Below are 22,964 nucleotides of genomic sequence, written 5' to 3'. Positions count from 1 at the left end.
GTCTTTCCACTGTCTCTTGAATAAAAAAACGTATTTATGCATGCAGTTTGATGTGGCTGTCATTCCTTGCATACCCTGTTAAGAGAATCCAAATATGACACGCTGTGTTCAAGGAGTGCGATAGCGTGTGAACTTATTATACACACGATATATGCGTGACAGGATAGACCTGAGAACATTTTAGTTTTATAGTCTGGCATGTCAGGTTGTAATCCAGACGACTTAGTCTACAGGTATGTAATATATAGGGTGTGGTGAACTGACCTACATTATCCACCTCTCTTATCAGCACGATATTCTCATGAAATGCAGTGACAATACACATTTCGCTGAGTTTGGGTAACACATAGGATGCACTTAATATTACTCTCCATTAATATCCCTCCAGAGTACCTACACACACTGCATATCCGCTGATGCTGCTTGATGCAAAGACATGGATCATACGGTGGTTTGTTGAACAAAGTACTGACCCCTACTCACTACAACCAACCATGGTTGTGCTCTACCAAATCTAATTCAAACCATATGACTACAACAAACTTTAAGTTGACAGGCGATTTGGTCTGTTGATTAAAGGTCCTTTGAATAGACGAAAACACTGGACAGCAACCAGGTGCTGAGAAGTTATCAGCGTTTTACCTTTCATAATAGAAACGCAGACCTGAACATACAGGCCTACGTCCAAAAATGGGTAGTACCAGAAAACGTTATTTCGGAAGTTAATTTCGTACATTAATGAATGAATGTCTGTCTCCAGGGAACGACGAAATAGCCATGTGTCAGCCGCAACACATGTCGTCAATGTGTATGAAAATATTAAAATGATAATGCACAAAAATCTGTACATTCCCGTGGTATCCGAAAAAAGCCAAACGTCAGGACTCCTGAATTCGCTTCACTTATATAAATTAGTTCACCAATCCTACTAAATACATATATTATCACTGGGCTTAAGTTAAAAAGTTAAAAACTCGTCGATGTCTAAAATCATTGAAACATTTCTAACATAAAATGCCATCCGTCAAAAGCACGAGAATGGTACCATTTCAATCTCGTTCCTGATTTTCATATGGGCGTAACCTGAACCATCTTTATAAGCCAATCAAAGCCTCACGATGGGAAGAATCTGGCGTATCTCAATAGCAACACTCAAAATGTATATCTAAATAAAAAAATAAACAAAAAATGGATTAATGTATTAATGGTCTAAACCAATTTCGGTTTAGACGTTACGCCCAACCATAACCCAAGTCTTGACAACGTAAGACAGCGCTGCATTTGTTTTATTTGACTGGCGTTCAACTTTATACAGCACAATACAACCCAAGCATCTTCATTAAATGTTAATGAATAAGACCCTGGCTGTGTTTTGAAAGGGAATGTCATTTATTTATTTGATGGTGTTTTACGTCATATTCAAGAATTGTTCACCTATGACATTGCAGCCAGCCTTAGGATGGCGGGAAACTGGGCAGAGCTAGAGGAAAAGGGAACATGTGACCCAGTGACACTTATCACACTGTCTTAACTGCTTTAGCTTAAACTCCTCTCAGACTGCACCTGACAGATACATGTTTATAATTTTCTGCCAAAGGTTAGCTAGAACATCTTCGCCATATGGCAGAGAAATTACTTCTTGGACAGGGACAAAGACATAATCTGATCACATAAAAGACAGCTTCAGACATTACTAGTACTCTTTATCATCTGGGTAAATGCTACACAGGTGATATACTGTTTTCAGCACATTTAATGATGACAATGCTGCATCAGCACACCAGCAAATGGCTATACAGAGTAACGAATTGTAAAATAAATTAAAAGAATGTTTACCTACAAAAGCAGTTTCCGCTGATTCCCTAAACAATGTATGCAAACACTTCACAAATGTTTGTACAAGATAAATATAGAGTTATGTCAATTTTTACATGGTAAATATTTTGTATTGGTCCACCATTTGAGATTGCCAGCATGGAATGAGTATGTTCTTCGACCACTGATGACATTCACAACTTTAGGGTCACCGCTGAGACACATGTAATTTGTTCCCAGCTTTCTGGAGTTTGTCAACTGACTTGGCAAGAAGCTGCTCAGTTTCTATTGTCTCAGAACTCACAAAGTCATTGTCCCATTCTAAGTCATTGGAATTATTTGGGCTTTCACTGTAGGCCTTGTTGACCAAGGCTGATAGGTTCTCCTCTGTGCCTGACCGCCGCTTCTGCTGAGGAACCATGCCTATCAAAGAAGACACAGTAACACATAAAAAACATAAATTGTCATGAACATTCTTAATTGCATAATATCTGAGAGCTAAAACATGTGTGGTGTTGTCATATACATGTAGTTAGAACACATCAGTATGTCCAGTGTTAGTAAGGAAAACCCATTTGTGATTAATTTATATATTTATTTGATTCATTTTTTATGTCATACTCTAGAATATTTCACTTTTATGACGGCGGCTGGCATTATGGTGGGAGGAAACCGGGCAGAGCCTGGGGGAAACCCTCAACCATCCGCAGGTTGCTGATAGATCTTTCCACATATGGCCAGAGAGGAAACCAGCATGAGCTGGGCTTGAACTCACAACGACCCCACTGGTAAGAGACTTCTTGGTCATTACCCTGCGCTAGGGTACTAACCAACTGAGCAACTGTTGAATATCCGATACCACTGAACCTTGTTTCCCTAAACCCCTTGAATTGATGAGGTATGAAACAAGGTTCTGGCGTATGGGGTAACATAAGAAACACAAAGACAAAGATGTTATTCAAAAAAAATGAAGAAAATGTAGCAAAAACAGCATATTTCATGCTGCCATTCCCTCTTCCTCTCTCCCCATAGGTCATGCCTTTTGAGACCAATCAACAGCAAGCTTAGGTCATTGCAGCTGACCTAGATATTACCAATATCGACACGACCAGGCTGCTTAGGAATAAATTTGAGGTTGATGAAATTGTAGCGTGCATATTTGAGCAGGTCTGTACTTTAGCAAAAGACACAAGATAAGTGAGGTACAAGTTGGTGAAACTCTGGCACAAGTCCAAGGAAATCAAATAGAACACTGTATAGCTACCACTGTATTCACAAAATGTAGAGGTAAGTAGAGCTAATACCAAAATTTCCTTCATCTGCTCTGAAAAACATTATCCTTCATTACCCACATATAAGACCCTGACATATTCTAGGTATGCATGTACATACTGTTTACAACTCCCCTATAAAAGTAAGACGTTACAGCATAATACATTGTACTGCAGTCCGAAGTGTGCTAGGGGTGTAGCTCTAGCAATGGTACCTGCTTCATGTTCCCACTCCAGGTCTATGGAAGAGGCCTCAGTGTGGGAGCGATCCTTCGTCTGGGTGGTACTACTGCTGGTACTCTGCCCGTCCCCTGACCCTGTATAACAGAACAGTCACATACTTGGGTTATACATTGGTCACCCTGAGGGCATCTAGTACACAGGGGAATGGGGTCACATACCATCACAACCTCCATCATCAGCAATGCACAACACTGAACAAACACTGCCCTTACTCTATACCCACTAATACCATGACTGAACGCAAAAAATCACATTAAAGCCCACGTGAACCACTGGTACAACACACAATACATACATGCACACAGATCAGTTTCGGTTATGACAGTTAATATTAACCTATGTTAAAATGAACAAATGTTCTAGAAGCCAGAAATTGTCAATCAACGGCAAACCCACAGCTTACACAAAAGAGGCCATCTCCCAATAGATTTGGAGACCAAACAGGAGCCATTCCAATTAGGTACACAACCACATAAAGCTGTCAGACAATAACACATGCAGAATACACTCTGACTAGTCCATTCAGCTCAGGTAGGCCAACAGGTGTGAATTGGCTGGTGACCTTTACAGCTGTGAGTATCACTGGACATTTACACCTTGGTCAACAACACATTCCATTCTCAATGTAGACAAACAAGCTAATCAATAACTGGACACAAATACAGTAGCACAAGCAGAATAAATGTTGTCAAGCTGTTGCTGACACTGTTTAGTTGCTTTAATACTCATTTCCGTTGAGGTCACATTGAACAAAATTGAATCCAAATGTCATCATTATATTTCTGTACATCTCCCCTAAAGTGACATTACATCCCTGTAGATTTGTATAATTCAGAGATAACATTCATTGTTTTCATGTGAAGGTCTGGTGTTTCTTCGGGATCCAAACTCATCAATGTCATTTCCCACTGTGAAAATTATGTTATATAACAAAATCCTATTCTAATCTACGCAATTTTGGATGCATCTTAAAGGGCCTAGACAGTTTCCTCACACCATAATGCTGGTCACCATCATATAGAGAGTGGCGTAAAACTCCAATCAAATAAATAAACAAATAAAGGCCCAGAAACTCAAAGGCAAGAAAGTATTTTGAGAATAAAAAATATCACTCACCACGGCGCTGTTTTGCTCGTGTTGATATAGAACGCGCTTTCACACTGGCAAGAAACATTTCAAAGTCATCCTCTCCTCCAGCACTAAAAAGAAAAGGTTATATTTACATCAAAACACCTCATTCAATGAATTACATTAAACTAACATACAGAACTTATTATTCAAAGTAGTTTAAACATTATCCATTAGCAATATTAGTTGGAATGTGATTGGAATGTGCATTATATGTGTACTCAACTTCACAGTAACAAGTAACAAGACAGTCAGAAAATACTGAGAAATAGCCTGATTGAACAGTTGGTAACTGCATAATGTTCAAGCCATGTGATACGTTCAAATACTGACCTCTAAACCAAAATAAAATAAAACGACTGAAAACGAAAAAACGATAAAATTGAAATTATTATACTGTCACAACTATGTTAATTGTATGCATAAGGCGTGCAGAGCAGTGATATTGTATGTTTATAGAGTTGTCAATCATTGCAGCAGTGAAAGACATTGAGGGGAGTTTGTGCACAAATTTACTGCAGAGGTCTTTGATCTGCAAATCGCGAACTGCATTTGGCAATCCGTGTACTATGGATGGTAACTGCAACCCTGTGAATGGCTGATGAAATGTTGAGCTATGAAGTAAAAAAACTTCCCTGGTCTCTGATATGCTAATCACTACCAACAATTAGCTATCTGAGTACTATGGGTGGCAATTGCAACCCTATGATTGGCGCAAAGTTTCAACTAAACTGGACACTGACACTGCCACGGACAGCATCTGAACCCCCCTCACACAATATCTCTTATTACTTTGTACAGGCGAGCAAAAAAATATTATGGATTGTTTGAAAGACGCAATACAGTATTTACATACATCACAGTCAAGGATCTTTTTTTAATAAAAATCTTCATGCTGTAAATAGAAATTCATATCTGTGATAACAAAGTTTGCCCTTCAGTTCAGCAGAATTTTAACCCATCTCCTATTTTCAGAAAAAATTGCCATGAACATCAATAACAGCACTTTATTAATCTTTGGTACCATATCTAATCCCATTGAGAAACATGGGAGTGTATTTGTAATAAAACAAAATTTCCCCAAAGTCTCTGTGATTTCCCAGAAGGGCCTGTATTGACCTCCCTCTAATTATGCATGCGCTTAATAGTCCTGCTGCTGGTCGTATCAATTAGTGACACGAACAAAGGTTAGAACTTACATTTCCCAGTCACTGTCTCGACCTTCTGGCCACCCTTGGCTTGCCCCCACACCTAGCTTGGAACGGGCAGCCTGCTCCTTAGCGCGCTGGAGGCGAGCAAGGCGAGAAGCTTCACGCTTAGCCTCGTAATATGCTTCTTCCTCCAGCCGTAACTCCTCCTCCTGTCTAGCAAGCTGTCAATCACAATCACAAGGCAACAGCTCTCACTACTCAACCATGTAGCAAAGAGACAACTACTCAAGTAACCCAACACATGGATTATGTGAACTTGGTGGTATATTTAATAAATGTACAAAAGTACACAGCTGGGTAACATTTTTGTAATCGTATTGATATTAAATAATTATCTATAAATGCTACAGATTATTTAAAGAAGTTTGCCACCCTACTATTTCATTGGGATTTATTACAATATTACAGCAAGCTGAAAGAATGGATTGAAATTGAAAAAATATGAATGACTTACTGGTAACTTTACACATGTATACACTTGATTTATGTAAGTATTTGAACATGTACTTTAAATAAATATCCATATATTGATGTCTATTTAATAACTCGGATGTGGGAGAAATGTGCCATATATCCATTTTACTTTGTTACTCACTACAATAATAATCTACCCACAATACTATAAACAGCAATGTCAACAAGAAGACTTCTACTATCAGAAACACATTTGAATTGTGTTGAGAAACGTGATGAGAAGTCTTGAGCATGCTCATAATACATAATACACAGGGACATTTCACTTTTACAACACTTAAGAAGGGTTACAATACCTTGGACTCAATTTCCATCATCTAAACGTTTTTGCTCATGCACGATAGCATCATATTTTTTGGCGGTCAGTAACTGTTTCTCACGATCAGTCAAAGGTCTGACAATTACAAAAGATAAAGAAGCAAAATAAAAACTGAGCAACATAGGTAACAACAGTCATTATAAAAGAAGTGACAAGACATCCTGAAACAGTTTCTGGGAATGTATTCACACAGATATTGTGTCCAACAACAAATGACATTAATTAATACAAAAATGAATCTTGCCTTGGTATACACCTTCATAAATGTCTTGCAAAGAGGATGCATAATCACTGAAAATGCCATATTAATTTGATACATGACATCATAAAGTCTGTAAGCAACAGACAGTTGACATCAGTATTCTTGTCTGTTCTCCCCAGTGTAATCTCATGTTTCAGTCGAGTTTCAGATCACTTTACTGACATTAGAACCAAATTAGTGACATGGAATTTTCTGTTATCTTGGGAAAATGTTTACGTGTAGAGTAAATTCACATACAAGTAAAGTCAATATGCATTTAAACTGGTTACAATAAGCCTATAAAGAATAAATCATTCCTTATTTGTTCCACATCAATGAACATTGTTACCCTTGTAACAATTCAGGATTATACATGTACTGGTTCATTTATGATGTACTTCATCAGATCAGGTGTATTGTAGCTGTCAGTGGGAATGAGTACTCACAGTGGGGATGAGTATTCACAGTGGGAATGAGTATTCACAGTGGGAATGAGTATTCACAGTGGGAAAGAGTATTCACAGTTTGTATACGAATGTGCCCACAGCATCTTATTATTATTTATGTTCAATCCCGGGAAACAGTTTCAGGATACACAGATTTACTAACAGAAAAACATCAGTGAGTGCAGAGGGAATATGAACTGCGCCAGTGTCAGACAGAACAACACCCAGTAATCATCTGTCAGACATACCATCTTCAGATAGGAAGACACAGTGAACGGGCCATTCAGATCTAAACAGCCTCTGTAAAGTCACAATTTAAAGAGTTTCCAAATCACTTTAGTTAATACTCACAAACTATCATCATTCTGTATTTTGAAATATATGTTTGTTATATATAGACATTTTGTTTCTGTTGGGTGATATATAATACTAAATAAGTCAAAAGTGGAATAGAGTAAGTCATAAATTCTGCAATACTTCCATATAAACAAAAATATTTAAAAACATAATACTCTAAATCCCCAACAACTGTGACCAGTAAAGCTTTAGATTCAATTTGAAAACATTATTCATGAAACTTTTATGGTTCAGGTATGGATACACATGAACTTCACAGAAATTATAAAACAATGTGTCCAGATCAAATAGCACTTCTCTAATTGTTGAGGATTTAGTGTATTTACACTTTCAAATCCATGAACAGATTTTAACACAAAGATGAAGTATTATAAAGGTACTAATGGAAGTGGGAGCTCAGGTGCAAAATGAAGGAAGTATGTACACAATGGAGAGTAAACAACGGAGATCACAAAGTTTGACACAATGCCAGTACTTGGCTCAATGCCCAGAATGATTACATGGAAATGAACACTGTATAGTGTTCAGGTTAACAAGGGTTCATAGAGGTCAAAATCTTAACTACCCTATTAGAATTATTGGGCTTTTTTTCAAGGTGGTTTTTTTTTTTCAGATCTAACTGCCCTGCTACAGTGCCATGTTCACTTTTTCTTAAATATCTAACTACTCTAAGCCAAAATTAAAATATTGTTTGCTTGATGTTAGAAGCCCTTTATAACAAAAAAGGGTGGGTAGATCTTTTTTTTTTTACAGAAGGGAAGAACAATCATTGAATTCTTGTTCAAAATAACTGACTACAATTAAACTTCCTCAACATTCAGAATGCAGTACTTAATTATGTCACCCAATATTTGGCAATTCTCAAAATCAATATTCTTAAATCTTTACAATAAAACTAACAAGTAAACATTAGTTAAGCATTTTTTTACAATTTAAGTCAGCAGTTCGTGCTAGCAGTTTCGGGGGGATGGGGGGGTGAAAATGAAACCAAAATCCTGTCCAGCTGATACTTTTGACAGAGTGAAGTGAAACCTCATGACCTAGTAAACTTCGGTTGCGTAACATCTAACACATAGGACTACCAATATTTTAATTTTGGCCCTATAGCATAAAAAGACTATGCTATAGTGATATTTCTATGTCCCACCACATTACACTTATGAATTATTAGCAACCCGGCTAGCTCAGTCGGTAGAGTTTCCGCTCTGGAGCAATGAGATCCAGGTTCTATCCAGTGAACTATTTATATGAGCGACGTAAAAACATAAACAAAGAATATCAAATGTAATGCAACGATTAATATTTTAATTAACATTATTTCATAACAGTACATATACATGACAATTCTCTTACAAAATTTTTCCTTCAAATGGGATAAAACCAGATACTTTTAAAATGAAGAAAACATTCACCTTGTAAAATGTTAGAGCCCTCTATCTGTACACGGATTGGGCATATATGTAATACATGTAATCAGATGCTGAAATTAATACATGGGTTTGGGCTCCCATATACCTTTCTACTGGGTGACAACCCCCACATCACACAGAAGAAAGCAGTAGGTGACGTGCAACCGGCAGCAGAGATTATGATGGGGTGAATGTCATGTGGCCGGGAATGCGTGGTGCAAACTTTAGGACATTACTGACACAGACTTCCTGCCCTCCACTCAATTCACAAAAAGTGTCTTCTTCAAAATTAAGTTTTGCTGAAATACAGTTTTTCTCTAGCTTATAATGTACTTTTGCGTTTTTTAAACTCCGTATTCAATATTTTGAATCTCTTAACTATCGTTTAACGGTAGTGGAGGTCAACGTCTATGAATGGCTTACAACCTATAGCATGTGGTCTCCTCAAAAGTCTACACGAGGATTTAAATCATTCATCTCCACATATCACAAATTATCCTGTTTTTCTATATTTATGTATGGCATGTTATTTAACTAATGACATAAAGGAGTGACAACACCCCAGTAACAGTATACTGATTCTAGGTTGACTAGTATTTGGCCTATCCAAGTTTTGCCAAGCCTCTTCTGGACTTTATTCCTGATCTCCTATTATCAAACATCTTAATGAATAACTGTTCAGGACCAATGCAGTTTAACATTTTCAAATAAACAGTCACCATACAATTGTAATTTAAGGTACACAGAAAGAGACAAACACTTACTTCTGCATATCATCCTGAGGGTCCTGAAACAAAAAGAAGTCAGTTTATTGCTAAACTGTTTGAATTCATTTACTGGATATTACAGGTAGATTATGAGTACCGCAACTGACATATTGACACTTTTATCCACAGCAACAAAACCTCTGAAACACATTACTTGCAGTGTCTTTGGCACATGCCAAGCCCATACTACACCTGACATATACATGTAAGACATACTTCAGAAAAAGTTTCTGCTAGAAACACTGGACAGTTATATCCATGTACATGTACATTATTTCCAACTGTAACTTATCACTAACTACATGTTCACATCGTTTGAATATCTACATTACGTCTATAAAGAGTAGGTAACATACACTTTTCTACAGAGTAGAAATATCCAAAGAAACTTAACATGGTTTCATAAGTTAAGGTACTTACATCATCCATCAAATTTTCAAACTGAAAATGGACAGAAAAAGTACATGCATAAAAACATGTATATATACATATGTCATGAGGATCACGGTTTTACATATCTACTGGATTCACGGTATAAAGTTTCCCTTTAGCCTGACCTATTACAGGCAAATTTGAATTTATTACTGGCTGTATGTGATTTTGAAATCCAAGCAGTTCATCTGAACTTCATTTCTATCTTGCTTACTCAAAGGGCAAGTTCAAGCATCAGGAATAACTGCATGCCATGTGACTAACCAGGGGCATACAACTGAACAAAAATGCTTGAAACACAATGTTGAATAAGTAAGAATCTTATTTTCTTCTCTTTATGTAGGTATATATATATCTGTTGATTCAGCTGGAAACTAAACATAAGCACTTTCTAAAAAAACTTCATGACATTACAATGTTTAACATTTGCTGTGATGTATGCTCACACTCATTATCTATGAAGAAAATGAATGGAGTATGTAACATGACTTCGTTAGCATATTAACATGGTAGCAGCCAATTAACTACTGCCTGTATTATGTCAATAGTGCCTGAGTGCTATGACCAATCTCCATGCTGCCAGAATGTCATCTGAATATATGTACTAACTTTGATCGCTGAATTCAATCTTTTATCTTACCTCAATAGAAAAATCTCTTTCCACACTGTACCTTGTTCGCAGATATTTTCTGAAAGGAGAAAATTTAAGCCTGTTCAATTTTACAAAAGAATTTAAACAATTTCAATAATTTATGGATTGACTAACAGTTATAAAATACGCATATACCAGAGAATCAGATAAGACTCAGGGGAGACAACTTTGTCTGGTACACACAATCAACCAGGTGACTTTGGTGTGAGCCTTCCCAACTTTGCCATTAACACATTTCTGCAAATTAACTTGACTGATACCATCATGTGAGCCTTAACAGAGCCAGTTGTTGTGCACAGCTGTGACCAAAGCGTGGAGTCAAAGGTAATGCCATGTAACAGTCACCTTAATTGGAAGAGGTGGAGGGGTCTACAGTTGAATATTGTTGCTTATCATAGTTCGACACCAAAATCACACAGCCGTGGAAAGCATGTGAAGGTTTCCCGCATGACTTACGAAATAATGGTCACTTAGTTAATGGTCAGTGAGCGGGTGCTTGGGGTTTAATGTCGTACTTAACAATTTTTCAGTCATAGGACAACGAAGGAATCCTTAGAGTGCATGTAATCTGCCTCCTTGTTGCAGAGCAGATTTCCACCGCTCTTTTATCTAGTGCTGCTTAACTGAGACGCCTTACCGAAGGCAAGTAAGCCGACCCACCTGATCCATTATACTGATACATGTCAACCAGTCATTGCACTATCCCCTTCATGCTGAATGTCAAGCGAGGAAGTTACAACTTCCTCTTTCAAGGTCTTAGGTGTGACTCGACCCCGGATTGACCCTGGAACTACTGCTCCCGAAGCAGATTTTCTACCAACTGTGCAATCGGGGCTGGTCTGGTCCGTTAGAACAATGCTGTCACTACTGTATCTATAGATGTGAACAAGTCAGGCTACATGTGAAGTTTAAAGTAAAAAGTTGAAAAAATAACATGGTCTCAAATGTGGTACAGAGTCACTGCACAGTTTGTCACATTTCCAATATTTCTTCTATTTTTCAACATCTCTTGCTTACTAACCTATGAAGTGCACTGTACTAATTTACTTTGGGTGTGGAAATCTGCATTCCCCAATGAAATCTTCTTTACAAGGTTGACTCTTTCTACATTCAACATGTTCGAATACTCACAAAAATTAATCCCCAAAAACTGAAAGCATGTAAGGTTTGAGAACACAGTAAAAATATTACTAATGTCAGTGAGTCTTAAGAGGGTGCGGACCGGAGAAAACCACTGGTCTTTGGCAAGTAACTGATAAACTTACCCAAACATGGTGCATAAATTCCCACCAGCAATCAGTTCAGTGTGTATGTGTGTATGCTTGGGGTTTAACATCATACTTAACAATTTTTCAGCCATATAATGACAACGAGTCATTAGGTGTATGTATATATACTGTGTCTTCTTGTGTCTTCCATGCTGCCAAAGTGCTGTTGTCACTGATATATCATGCCGAAGACACCAGACATGACACTTCACCCAGTCACATTATACTGACACCTGGCTAACAAGTTCTCTTTCCTTGCTCTAATCTCTCAGTGCTGAGCTCCAAGCGAGGCAACAAGAAGTACCATTTTAAAGTCTTTGCTATGTCCCAACTCGGATTTTAGTGGTTTTGCCGACTGTGAGGCAGACACTCTAACCAAAGTGGTCCCATCAATATGTACATCCTATGTTAAAGGCAATTAAGAGATTTCAAACAAGTTTCATGTGGGACCATCTAACCTTATACGACAAGAGGTGTGTATCAACCCACTAACTTATACTCGGCTGGTCAGATGAAAACACTGTCCCATATGATACGTAGAATTCAACAAACTTGTGAATGTGGCAGAAAAATGCAGACTGTTTATTTTCATTTGCCTAGTCCAATTTGATAAGTTCATGCCCCTAATTACACAATGTTAACATAGTCTGAACTAAAATATTCAACTGGGGCCTCCGTGGCTCAGTCGGTTAGCGCACTAGCGCAGCGTAATGACCCAGAAACCTCTCACCAATGCGGTCGCTGTGAGTTCAAGTCCAGCTCATGCTGGTTTCCCTTCCGGCCGTAAGTGAGAAGGTTTCCTAGCAACCTGCGGATGGTCGTGGGTTTCCCCCAGGCTCTGTTCGGTTTCCTCCCACCCCAATGCTGGCCGCCGCCGTCGTATAAGTGAAATATTCTTGAGTACGGCGTAAAACACCAATCAAATAAATAAATAAATAAATAAATATTCAACTTAATGTCAGGAAGTTCCCAAGAACAGTGGAGACATTTAATGCTTCTGGCAGCTAGGGTACACGTGTGCACAAAGAAACTCGTATCTACGAGCCGTTCAGTTCAACAACAGACATGAGACCATCTGTCAACCCCCAACGCTCCCACATGTCACACCGACGACACGGCAACAACAACAACAGGTGTGTTATCACTGTCAATGTCTTACCTGCGATCAATTCGCCCAAAGCATCTTTCCCAACAATTCCCCATATCAACAGCGCACCTCGTGCCACCCACTTGCCACTTATAACCAGATATGACACCTAAAATACATCTGCTGCTGAAAATGTGACAGGACAGTGACGAATCGGCAACATTACATCCGCCATATTTTCCGGGGCTTATCTGCCGAGGGTGGCCGGAGAAGCCCGAGTGAAAATTTGCCACGCCCACCTGGGATAGTAGTTTTATCTCGGCACAGGATTACTCTGGTCAACATCAATGACAGATATATACAGATTCCATTTATGTGTACCTTGTCATATTTGATAGACGCTTAGAGTATTAGATGTGTGTGCAGTTTAGTTATCTCTAAATAGAGGCGTGTATTTTATGTTTGTATATTTAACATAATATTTCCAAGAATTCATAAATTTGTATACAGACAGTTCCCCCAAACCCACACAGCCACCATTGCATGTACGCTTTGCCAACTCATACTTCATCTGTAAAAACTGTTCAAAATAGACCAGAGTATGTACATAATATGTAAGTAATTCTAAAATATAGCCTATATTACGTAGGTAGTCGGTATTTTGACAGAGAGACACTGTGAAGAGAGCAGTCATGTGTAAATAATATATTCCCACTGACACCTCTAGCGTGCACGTGTAGTGTACACGTGATAGGCTGTCATGTGATAATGACCACGTGCTACTTTCAGATCGTCTTTTAAGGCGCTCGTCCTGTAAGTCCCGACCAAGTCAAACTCTCACCGCTAACATATCAACATGGCATGGGGTAGGCGGTACCCAGTGGCCCTGTATGTGATGTTGATGTCAGCTACTGGTATTTATGCAGGTAACCCTAAGCTTAGTAAAGCTTTCCAACCCAAAATCACAGTAATAACTTCATAGCCGAGTGGAGAAACATGATCTGGACCAACAGGTAGAGGCCTATACTGTGTCAAGAGTGATCGCAGCTGTACGCAGGAGCGTAGTTACTCTAGATGAGTTTTTTTTTTTTTTTGTTTTTTTTTTTTATATTCCATTTACGCGGAGGCGCACTCTGTATTTTACAGTAGGCCTGTAATAGATAGAAAGCCTACTTGATTGTAGGCAGCGTCTGGAGCTGTGCGGTACGAGTCGACATCTGTACTTCCGGGATGTCACCTAATCGTCAGCCAACAAAACTTCACTGAATTTGGCGCGAAAATGGTCGAAATAAAAGCGAGGAGATTGTGCAAGTATTAGGCCTACTTTCATAGTTTAGTAAAAGACAGGGCGTGAACCGTCGTCTGGTGGTACGAAAAGGTGCTACCCTTTCAATCGCCCATGCAGTGACCGAATTTACACGTTCCCTCGTTCTCACTGTTTGTGTTGGGGTTTGATGACAATAAGCCGTCGACGACATTGGCGTGGCTGTTCGCGCAGTACACCTGTATAACGTCCGCTGAAGATTACTTTTGTCCTCTACCATATACATGTATATATATATATATATATATATATATATATATATATATATATATATATATATATATATATATATATATCACACATGAGAAAGTTCGTCACTTAAACTTGTCAAAGGTTGTTGCTTTGTTCCAGCATGACACTGGTTTACTCCCGGCACTCCGGTTTCCTACACCCGTAAAACTGACCGCCATTGCATGAGTGAAATATTCTTGGCTATTGGCTAAGCAATTAAATAAAAATAAATAAGTAAACTCAGAATAGTTCAGAAAGAATGTATTTGCCTCTACTGCTATATGGTTATATATAACAGGCAACCCCTGTCGGCATCTAATGTAAGGTATAATTATCATTGATGCGCGTGCATAGTTAACATGCCTTGACACTGTTGAGGTGCTCAGCTCCAGGCCTAACTCAAGAGTTTCGAAAAGAAAAACGGTGAATACGAAATTAAATATACACGAATGCAAAATTCAATGTTCTTGATCATGACTCAGCATAGCGTACATATAATTCATCATAACCGACTGCTTCGGCTTTTCATGAATGAGTCTTCGACAGCATATCTGTTATTGACACACGGTAAATCCGTTCATCTAATTTATGAATATCAAATAACATATCTGGGCTCTGCCCGGTTTCCTCCCACCATAATGCTGACCGCCATCGTATAGGTGAAATATTCTTGAGTACGGCGTAAAACACCAATCAAATAAAATAAATAAATAAATCAAATAACATATGCGAAAGAGTGCTTGACGAAATCATATACACACGATAACTCTCTCCCTCCACAACATTCAAAGCTAGCTTGAATAAATCATGTACGTAACACTCTCGGTCAACAGTGTCCCCAAGCTTATGGCGGATTCGAGATCTTGTGGAACGACAGAGACGTGAGGAGATCCATCACCAGCTGGAGCTAACAGAAATACGCAATGGCGCCAAAGAAATCTTCATAACTCAGCCACTGGACCACTTTGACGCTTCCGAAGAGGTAGGCCTCCATTTATAAAGACCGAGTTATTCATATCATGTATAGTTTGTGTTCTTGAAATTTAAACTTTGAATGACTGACTCTTCGTTTACTCCTATCATTCACAGGGCATGTACAAACAGAGGGTCTATGTGAATGATCAGTATTGGAAAACTAATGGCCCAGTGTTCCTTTACATTGGGGGCGAGGGCAGTTTAGCTGTGTTTGACGTCCTTGGGGGTGAGTGTTGTCTTCATATCCATAATCTTTGGTAAAGGTAATTGGTAAATGGGCGACCATTTGTCAGTTAGACAATGGATGGGATTCTCCACGTAAGGCCGAGGACCTATAGGGACGGCTTTCTACTAGGATGATTGAATTTTATATCAAAAGTGGACATGTCGTGATGGAGTTAAACGAGGCAAATGGTCCTTCAGTTGTCATCACGTCACTCAGTGGCTGAGTTGCGACACGATATACCCCTGCTGGCCATCCCAATGTAGATCCACCAGTCCACCAGTCAGCATTTTCCATTGATGCCGGAAAGAGAGTAGATAGTCTAGACATGCATGATATCCAATTCAAATTTCATTTTCTTAGTCTATGAGTGATTTCCACGTGGAATACAAAGACGGCCTCTCAGCTGGACTTTGATTGCATTAACTGTTCACAAAAGCACCATGTTGATGTAATGAATATGAATGCTTATACAGCCCCTAGCCCCGGGTTATAGGCGGAATAAGAACAACTCTAACAACTAGGAAACAGATTGTTTGAGGTCCTGGATCAACGGTCTGTCAAGATTTGCCGACTAGGGTGTCATACTCACTGCAGAATCTTCGAAGCTTACCGTGAATCTAGTCGTCGAAACAGACATTCGTGTACCAGTTGTCAACCATAATGGATGTTCCAGGCCAGTAATCACTTCACCCATTTTCAATGCGACTTTCAAAACAAACCACCAGAACTAAGAAAATTTATAATAAGAACTTCGTTGATAAGTTGATACAAAGAGAAGCAGTCAACACTTTTTGATGATGACAGAGATTACCAATGAATGATAAAGGTGAATGCTCAAGGGAAGTGTACAGTTCGTACGAACTTGAATACCATGCACTTTAGGTAAGTGGCTTCATCGAATTTCATGTAGATATTGTTGATGAGACATTCTATGCCATTGCATGAACATGCCCTGAATGGTAACCTTTATAAATGTTAGAACTAAAGACGGCCTTGTTGCTGTTTACGGTAATGTTATAATTCAAACGAACAAGAATGGATGTTCCTGTGCCTCTGGAGATAATTCAACGAGGTTGCACGATTTTTCCCCGCCCTTGTAGATGAATCAACTTGCGATAAGCAGAAGCAATACCATTTTCCGGTACTGAAGAAGAGACGCTTGCTGAGGCCATAAGTTTGATCTATTCAATTAATAAATATATATTCAATATGTTTTGGGTCCGAAAAAATGTACTATTTGTATTTCTAGTCGTATGGGTTTTAACCATTATAGAATACTCCGCCGAACACTGGATGTAAACATTCGGACCAAATGTTGTTGTACAAAGCATATAAACGAATGAGGTTCAATGACATGTAAGCGTTAACTCATGTAAACGATTATACCAGTTATATCATAACTTAATTGTAAACAGGGGAACATGTGGATCTGGCGAGAAAATATGGCGCTCTGCTGTTTGCAGTGGAGCACAGATATTATGGAGCAAGCATAAATGACGACGGCCTTCGGTTGAGAAATATGAAATTTTTGTCCAGTCAGCAGGCGTAAGTACAGTTTCTAATGCAGAAGCACTAAATGTCACTAGACATACATTTCTTACACAATGTAGAATCAATTTTACGGGAATGTATAGTTTTGAATAAAACGTCTTTGTAGACGGCTGATGTTATGAAATCTCCAGTTTTTACGCTACGGATAGCAATTACTATACCCATAATGTAACATTATTACCAAAGCTTCATGGAAAAAAGCCAGTTGTTTAAAAAGGACTTGTTTTCAAAAATTGAAGCATGTGAAGACCAGAGAAAAGAGGCAATGAAGTCATCTCACATTACGGACATCTATACAACTTTTCAAAAAGATTTTCATATGGGGATATATTGTCTGTAGTGATAATGTTTCTTCTCGATTCTTCACTGAGGGTTCAAATCTCTGAATTACCATTCATCTAGCCGTCAAAAATCATTATACCTTTTGGAAGGACATCAGTGTGTACATACTTATCACTATTAAAATGAGGCCTATTTTTGAAACGATCATGGCATATTGTAACATGAAAACTGGTGTTGGAAATGCTCGCTCTTCATGCACGGCGCATTGGTAAGAACGTTGCAAATGTCTTTCGTTAAAAACAACACAACTAAAAAACACCCTATACTTATATGTACAGGTATTTACGACAGTTGTGACTGTCATGTATAAGCCCCTGTGATGATAACTCTGCCATGTGTGGATTTGTGTCTCTGTTGTAGGCTAGCTGACCTTGCGTCGTTCTATCAATACGCTGTCAACACCTACCAATTGACTCCCTCCAACACTTGGATATGTTTCGGTGGGTCATACCCGGGGGCACTCTCCGCCTGGTTTAGAGTAAAGGTGACAACAACGCTTTTACAAACTTGTTTATTTTTTAAGGAATTTACTTACAAATGACCTGAATAAAATACCAGATATTGTTCATCTATTTGCGACCTGTTTCCAAAGACGCCAACGTGTAACCATTTATATGCTCCATGAAGTCATGTTTGTTGGACTATTTGTGTTCATTGAAAAATATCCATCATATTCCCGTATAAACATTTCAGATGTGTACCCTAATAAAAACTTATTTCTAATGTGTGTAAGCTTGAATACACAAATGCAAACTTTGACTACTACATTCGCATTTGGGCTGTTCATGGGTATGTTTTAGGTATAAATAAAAATATTTTTAGCTGATTGTTTTACGTTATGCCGGGCGAAATATCTATTAACTAGAGGTTCTGTGAATCACAGTCTACCAATGACCAAATCCGTACAAGTTATGAACACTCTGATCAATTGGTAAATCCCACGGCCATCAAGGTTGAACTGTGCTGTTGAATGGGATTCCTATGCTTTCGTCATTCCAGTACCCGCACATCGTTTACGGGGCCGTGGCGTCGTCAGCTCCTGTGGAAGCCGAAGTGAATTTTGAGGGTTATAATGATGTTGTGGCGGCAAGCCTTAAAGACCCAGTCGTCCAGGGATCTGAATTGGTAGGTGTTTGTCATCAAAGCACGAAGAAACAATGTAGTGAACATATGTGACGAACTTCTGTTGTTCGAGAGTGTATTAGCTGATACCGGTGTCATGTGATCAAGAGCCACTGGAGTTGTCCAAAGTCAAAATATAACAGCAGCAAATTTAGTTTCTAATTAAATTACTTTTACACAATTTTTTTGAGCTAAGTATAAACATTTGAATACTTGGCTTAAATTTAAATCTGTTACGTCTTAAAACAGTTTTGAACAAATGGGTCCTGGAGCCTATAAACACATAATTTATATCTATTTCATGAAAACAACAAATACGCTCATGGTTATGCAATTGAAGACATGAATATATGTATAGACGAAATAATGTAGTCCGTTGATTGCTTGGTGTGTGTAGACTACCCCAGTTTGTCACATTCTTTTTTTATTGCAGTGTTTGGCAAATGTGAAGCAAGCTTTTGCAGACATTGACCAGCTGATAGAGAATGGCATGTTCAATCAGTTAAGGCAGGACTTCCTCTCTTGCAACGACATTTCGGCCCATTACGACATGGTGACATTTGTTGGCAATCTGGCCGGGATCATCATGGGCATTGCTCAGTACAACAACCAGGTCCAGTTCCAGAATATCACCACGTTCTGTAAATACATGACACAGGCATCCCAAAAGCCTTACCAGAATCTGGTGAAATACAATGAGGTATACTCAGACTCTGCTTTTTATCGTCCAGAACTTAAAAGAAAAATACAGTTGATAACCTGACACTGCAGGAAAAGAGAGTTCGAAGAAATTCACAATGCACCACGAGTAATTTGTGCGATTGCTTTGCATATTTCAATTTGAACCAGCTGGATCGGAGATTTTGACATGTCACAGATCGGAGATTTTGACAGGTCACGTGACAAAATATACTATTTCAGAAGAATCGAAGTTCCGTGCCCCTTTTTATAGTTTACTCTGAGTGATGTGAAACGGTTTCAGTTGTAGGTCTAAACGCACTGAGTGACGCACTGAGATGTAATCTTCTTTGACACGATATATTTTCACCTTCATTTATGGACTTTAGTTTCTTTGAACACTTGAACAAAGTTCAACAAGAGCAGGTGTCTGGCACACCCCTAATCATGCAAAGAACAGGGACACAGACTGCCAAGTATTATGAATTCCTTTACCTCCACATTCTATAATATAGCTGGACTTAGCCGAGGTGGCCTCCCGATATGGCCACGACAAGCGGCAATTTCTTACTCTCTCTTTCTCTCTCTCCCGTATAAGGTAAACGTAAAAAATGTATATATATACTTGTCGATTTAAAATTTTGAACCTTCATCTTTTCGTTTTGCGAAGAGTTCAGCTTGTCCATTGAACAAGCCAGTAGTTGAATGAAAACTCCAAAACAAGAGGTTATAACCCTTGACTTTTCAGGCTCAATTTTAATGGGAACTCCTGTCCCGCCTCTCTTTTCCGTGTTAAATTACCGCGTAAATTTTTGTTATGAAAATGATTACCAAGATCATTAGATATTTATCAAAGCTTTTTGGGATTCCAGAAACTGTTAAGCATGTCGGGGCGTAAATGTGCAGACAACTCCTGGAGCGGATTTCTGGCCAGTTTGTCTAACACGACAGTAGACAGATCTGGGTTTGGAGTCGGTCTCCGTCAGTGGTTGTACCAGACTTGTACTCAGTTCGGCTATTGTGAGTGCTCAATGCAAAACCAAACATTCTTCAATTTTACCCGTTAAATCACTTACGTATTCATTACTTAGTGTCGCTAAAATTTAAAGCCACAAAACTGTTTAAAACATCCTTTGCACTAAATGAGCGATAAGCACAGTTGCATGCAGGTGATAGGTTATGCGTGGACATGCTCAACGACCTTGTAATAATAGGCTATGGTCAACGTGAAAGAAAAGGTTTCTTTTACATGACTAGACCAATGTCTAGCATGTGGTATAAGTTTGGTGAATATGGTAACGAGCTTTCGAGTCATAGAAAATATACAAAGATATGGAAACGGACGACAGTCACTCTATTTTAAAGCCACAAGGCCATTAATGATCCTTTGGGTACTAAATGAGTGCACGGCATTAATCAAATAGCGCGATACAATTTTCTTAAGAACTATTTTCTTATTTATTCATATTTTGGTATTCAGATCAGACATGTGACACCAACACAACTTGTCCGTTTTCTCGCTTCATGGATCTGGACAGTAACACGGTAATTTGTGAGGAGATTTTCGAAATCCCCGCTGCTGAGGTCGCCAAGAGAGTTACATTTACCAACGAATTCTATGGTTCAAACCGACCCAGTGGATCCCGGATAATATTTGTCAACGGTAAGGGAAAATTAACATTAAAGTGTAAACTGCATGGTGCGAAGCATAACAGACTAATTGGTTGTGTCCTTAGCAATCAGTGTATACGGCGATTTAAAGAGGACCAGACAAACCAGGTATTTGTCAACAAAGGACGAGGGGCCACCGTAGAACTCCAAACAGTGGGAAATAAGACGTAAAAATTTGTGTAAGTCCAGCCAGTCTATACACGCAGTGTATGTTTGAAGAAGTGATATAATCACGCTGTACCGTGTACATTAGCTATACATACCATGCAAAGAAACATTAAACAGTCGTGTAGCAGTCGTCAGCTATAATGGAAGACAAGTCAATAACTGCAAGAAAGACGAAATTGTACACAAAATCACAAAAAGGTAAAGAAGAAAATAAATAAATAAATGCAGAAAATAGTCTATAGATGGCGCATTCAATATGATTTTCTGTCCATCCCTCTATCTTCGCAAATAGGCTCCATAGATCCATGGCATGCATTAAGTGTTCTGAAGAACCTCGCAGACGAAGAGATCGCAGTCTTCATCAACGGCACGTCACATTGCCAGAATATGGGTTCGAACCGTCCTGGAGATGCAGCTGCTCTCCGGGCAGCCCGAATGGTAAACACCCGATTCCTCAAATAATTAGACAGCATTTTGTGCTTTCGGTGCTTCTCTAACTCTAGACGCCGTCAGTGTGTAACGCAGTAAAAGGAAAAAGCCCGTGTTAGGGCTGTAGTTATATTGGTGGACTCACTGGATTTTCTAGAGAAACTACAGTTAAAGTAATACCTGTATATCACTTTGTCCATACTCTTTTAGCCTCACTGTCTTGCATAATGTTTCATGAAGTTTTTGATATTTGATTTCAGGAAATAGACACTATTGTTGGGAAATGGCTGGAGGAAGCGCAGAGTGGCTTGGATAATACACTATACTGGAAAGCGTAGATCACGTGATGAAAAGTCAACCTGTTTGATAATTATATATTATATCCATAATATTTTTACAAGTATTTTGTTATAGAGCACAGCTGCTGTGGGCCTTCTTGTGGTTCAAATGTTTTGTGTTTTCATATATTCGTGTGAAAAATATTGTCTAGATTCTAGAATACATTACTCAATTAACTTCCTTTATGTAAATTCAGATGAAACAGCTTGTATTGATCGTCCTGACAACCTTTCGTCTTGTTTGTTTTGTCCATTTCCCATCATGATCACTACATATTTTCAAACATGCTCAATAAATCCTCATATCCATGCATCCATGTAACTGATCTGTGTCAGGGTCAATAAGAAAAACATCAGTATATATACCCAGGATCGCTCGGCGTGTGGTATATAAATACAACATTCTGGAATTTTGATGAAATCCTACCACTGTCTTCTACAGATGACCCTCCTTCTTGTTGGAGTATTTATAACTTAAGTGGTATAAGAAAACAGGTCTTGCCCCATCGTTTGTCCATACTCAAGAAACTAAAAAATCATGTAGGGCCTGCGTACTTTATATACTGGTGTAATAAACGCGAAAACTTAAAATTGTATTCTTTAAAAACAGTAGTGAACTTGGATGCTGACCAGGATATGTTTATGTATAAGTCCAAATTTGTCAGCAGTAGGTCAAGAAATTGCTACTGTTAAAGCCCTTCAGAAAAAAAGGCAAAACCGAGATTTTGACCTGTTTTACGAGAAGATTTTCCAAAACGCAAAATCACTTGACGCAAGACAAACGCAAGA

General features: G+C 38.6%; 2 protein-coding genes across 2 annotated transcripts; one reads left to right on the top strand and one right to left on the bottom strand.

Annotated features, from left to right (window-relative positions):
• Positions 1 to 1,274: 1,274 nt before the first annotated feature.
• Positions 1,275 to 13,354, bottom strand: LOC135482252 (AP-1 complex-associated regulatory protein-like). The gene is given in 10 exon segments (XM_064762140.1): positions 1,275 to 2,238; positions 3,302 to 3,403; positions 4,446 to 4,528; positions 5,657 to 5,829; positions 6,439 to 6,456; positions 6,458 to 6,536; positions 9,679 to 9,701; positions 10,102 to 10,122; positions 10,754 to 10,802; positions 13,193 to 13,354. Coding segments are annotated over 10 exon segments (807 nt in total). The 5' UTR covers positions 13,237 to 13,354; the 3' UTR covers positions 1,275 to 2,023.
• A 557-nt stretch (positions 13,355 to 13,911) lies between these two features.
• LOC135476302 (thymus-specific serine protease-like) lies at positions 13,912 to 22,584 on the top strand. Its single transcript, XM_064756293.1, has 11 exons — positions 13,912 to 14,046; positions 15,509 to 15,657; positions 15,765 to 15,876; positions 17,292 to 17,421; positions 18,130 to 18,253; positions 18,769 to 18,894; positions 19,325 to 19,591; positions 20,442 to 20,589; positions 21,050 to 21,232; positions 21,701 to 21,846; positions 22,098 to 22,584. The coding sequence occupies exons 1-11, from the start codon at positions 13,977 to 13,979 to the stop codon at positions 22,173 to 22,175; spliced, it is 1,533 nt and encodes a 510-aa protein (XP_064612363.1). The 5' UTR covers positions 13,912 to 13,976; the 3' UTR covers positions 22,176 to 22,584.
• Positions 22,585 to 22,964: the final 380 nt, after the last annotated feature.

Source organism: Liolophura sinensis, chromosome 1, assembly GCF_032854445.1.
Source record: "Liolophura sinensis isolate JHLJ2023 chromosome 1, CUHK_Ljap_v2, whole genome shotgun sequence".
Taxonomy (NCBI): domain Eukaryota; kingdom Metazoa; phylum Mollusca; class Polyplacophora; order Chitonida; family Chitonidae; genus Liolophura; species Liolophura sinensis.
Note: the sequence above shows the minus strand (reverse complement) of the source record. Positions and strands in the feature narration are given on the sequence as shown.

What these genes read in the sequence shown, in the direction of transcription:
- LOC135476302 (XM_064756293.1), top strand. Translation starts at nt 13,977, where the DNA reads ATGGCATGGGGTAGGCGGTACCCAGTGGCCCTGTATGTGATGTTGATG. An exon ending in CCGCCTGGTTTAGAGTAAAG is followed by an intron (nt 18,254 to 18,768) that starts GTGACAACAACG and finishes TCGTCATTCCAG; the next exon opens with TACCCGCACATCGTTTACGG. An exon ending in TTGTACTCAGTTCGGCTATT is followed by an intron (nt 20,590 to 21,049) that starts GTGAGTGCTCAA and finishes TTTGGTATTCAG; the next exon opens with ATCAGACATGTGACACCAAC.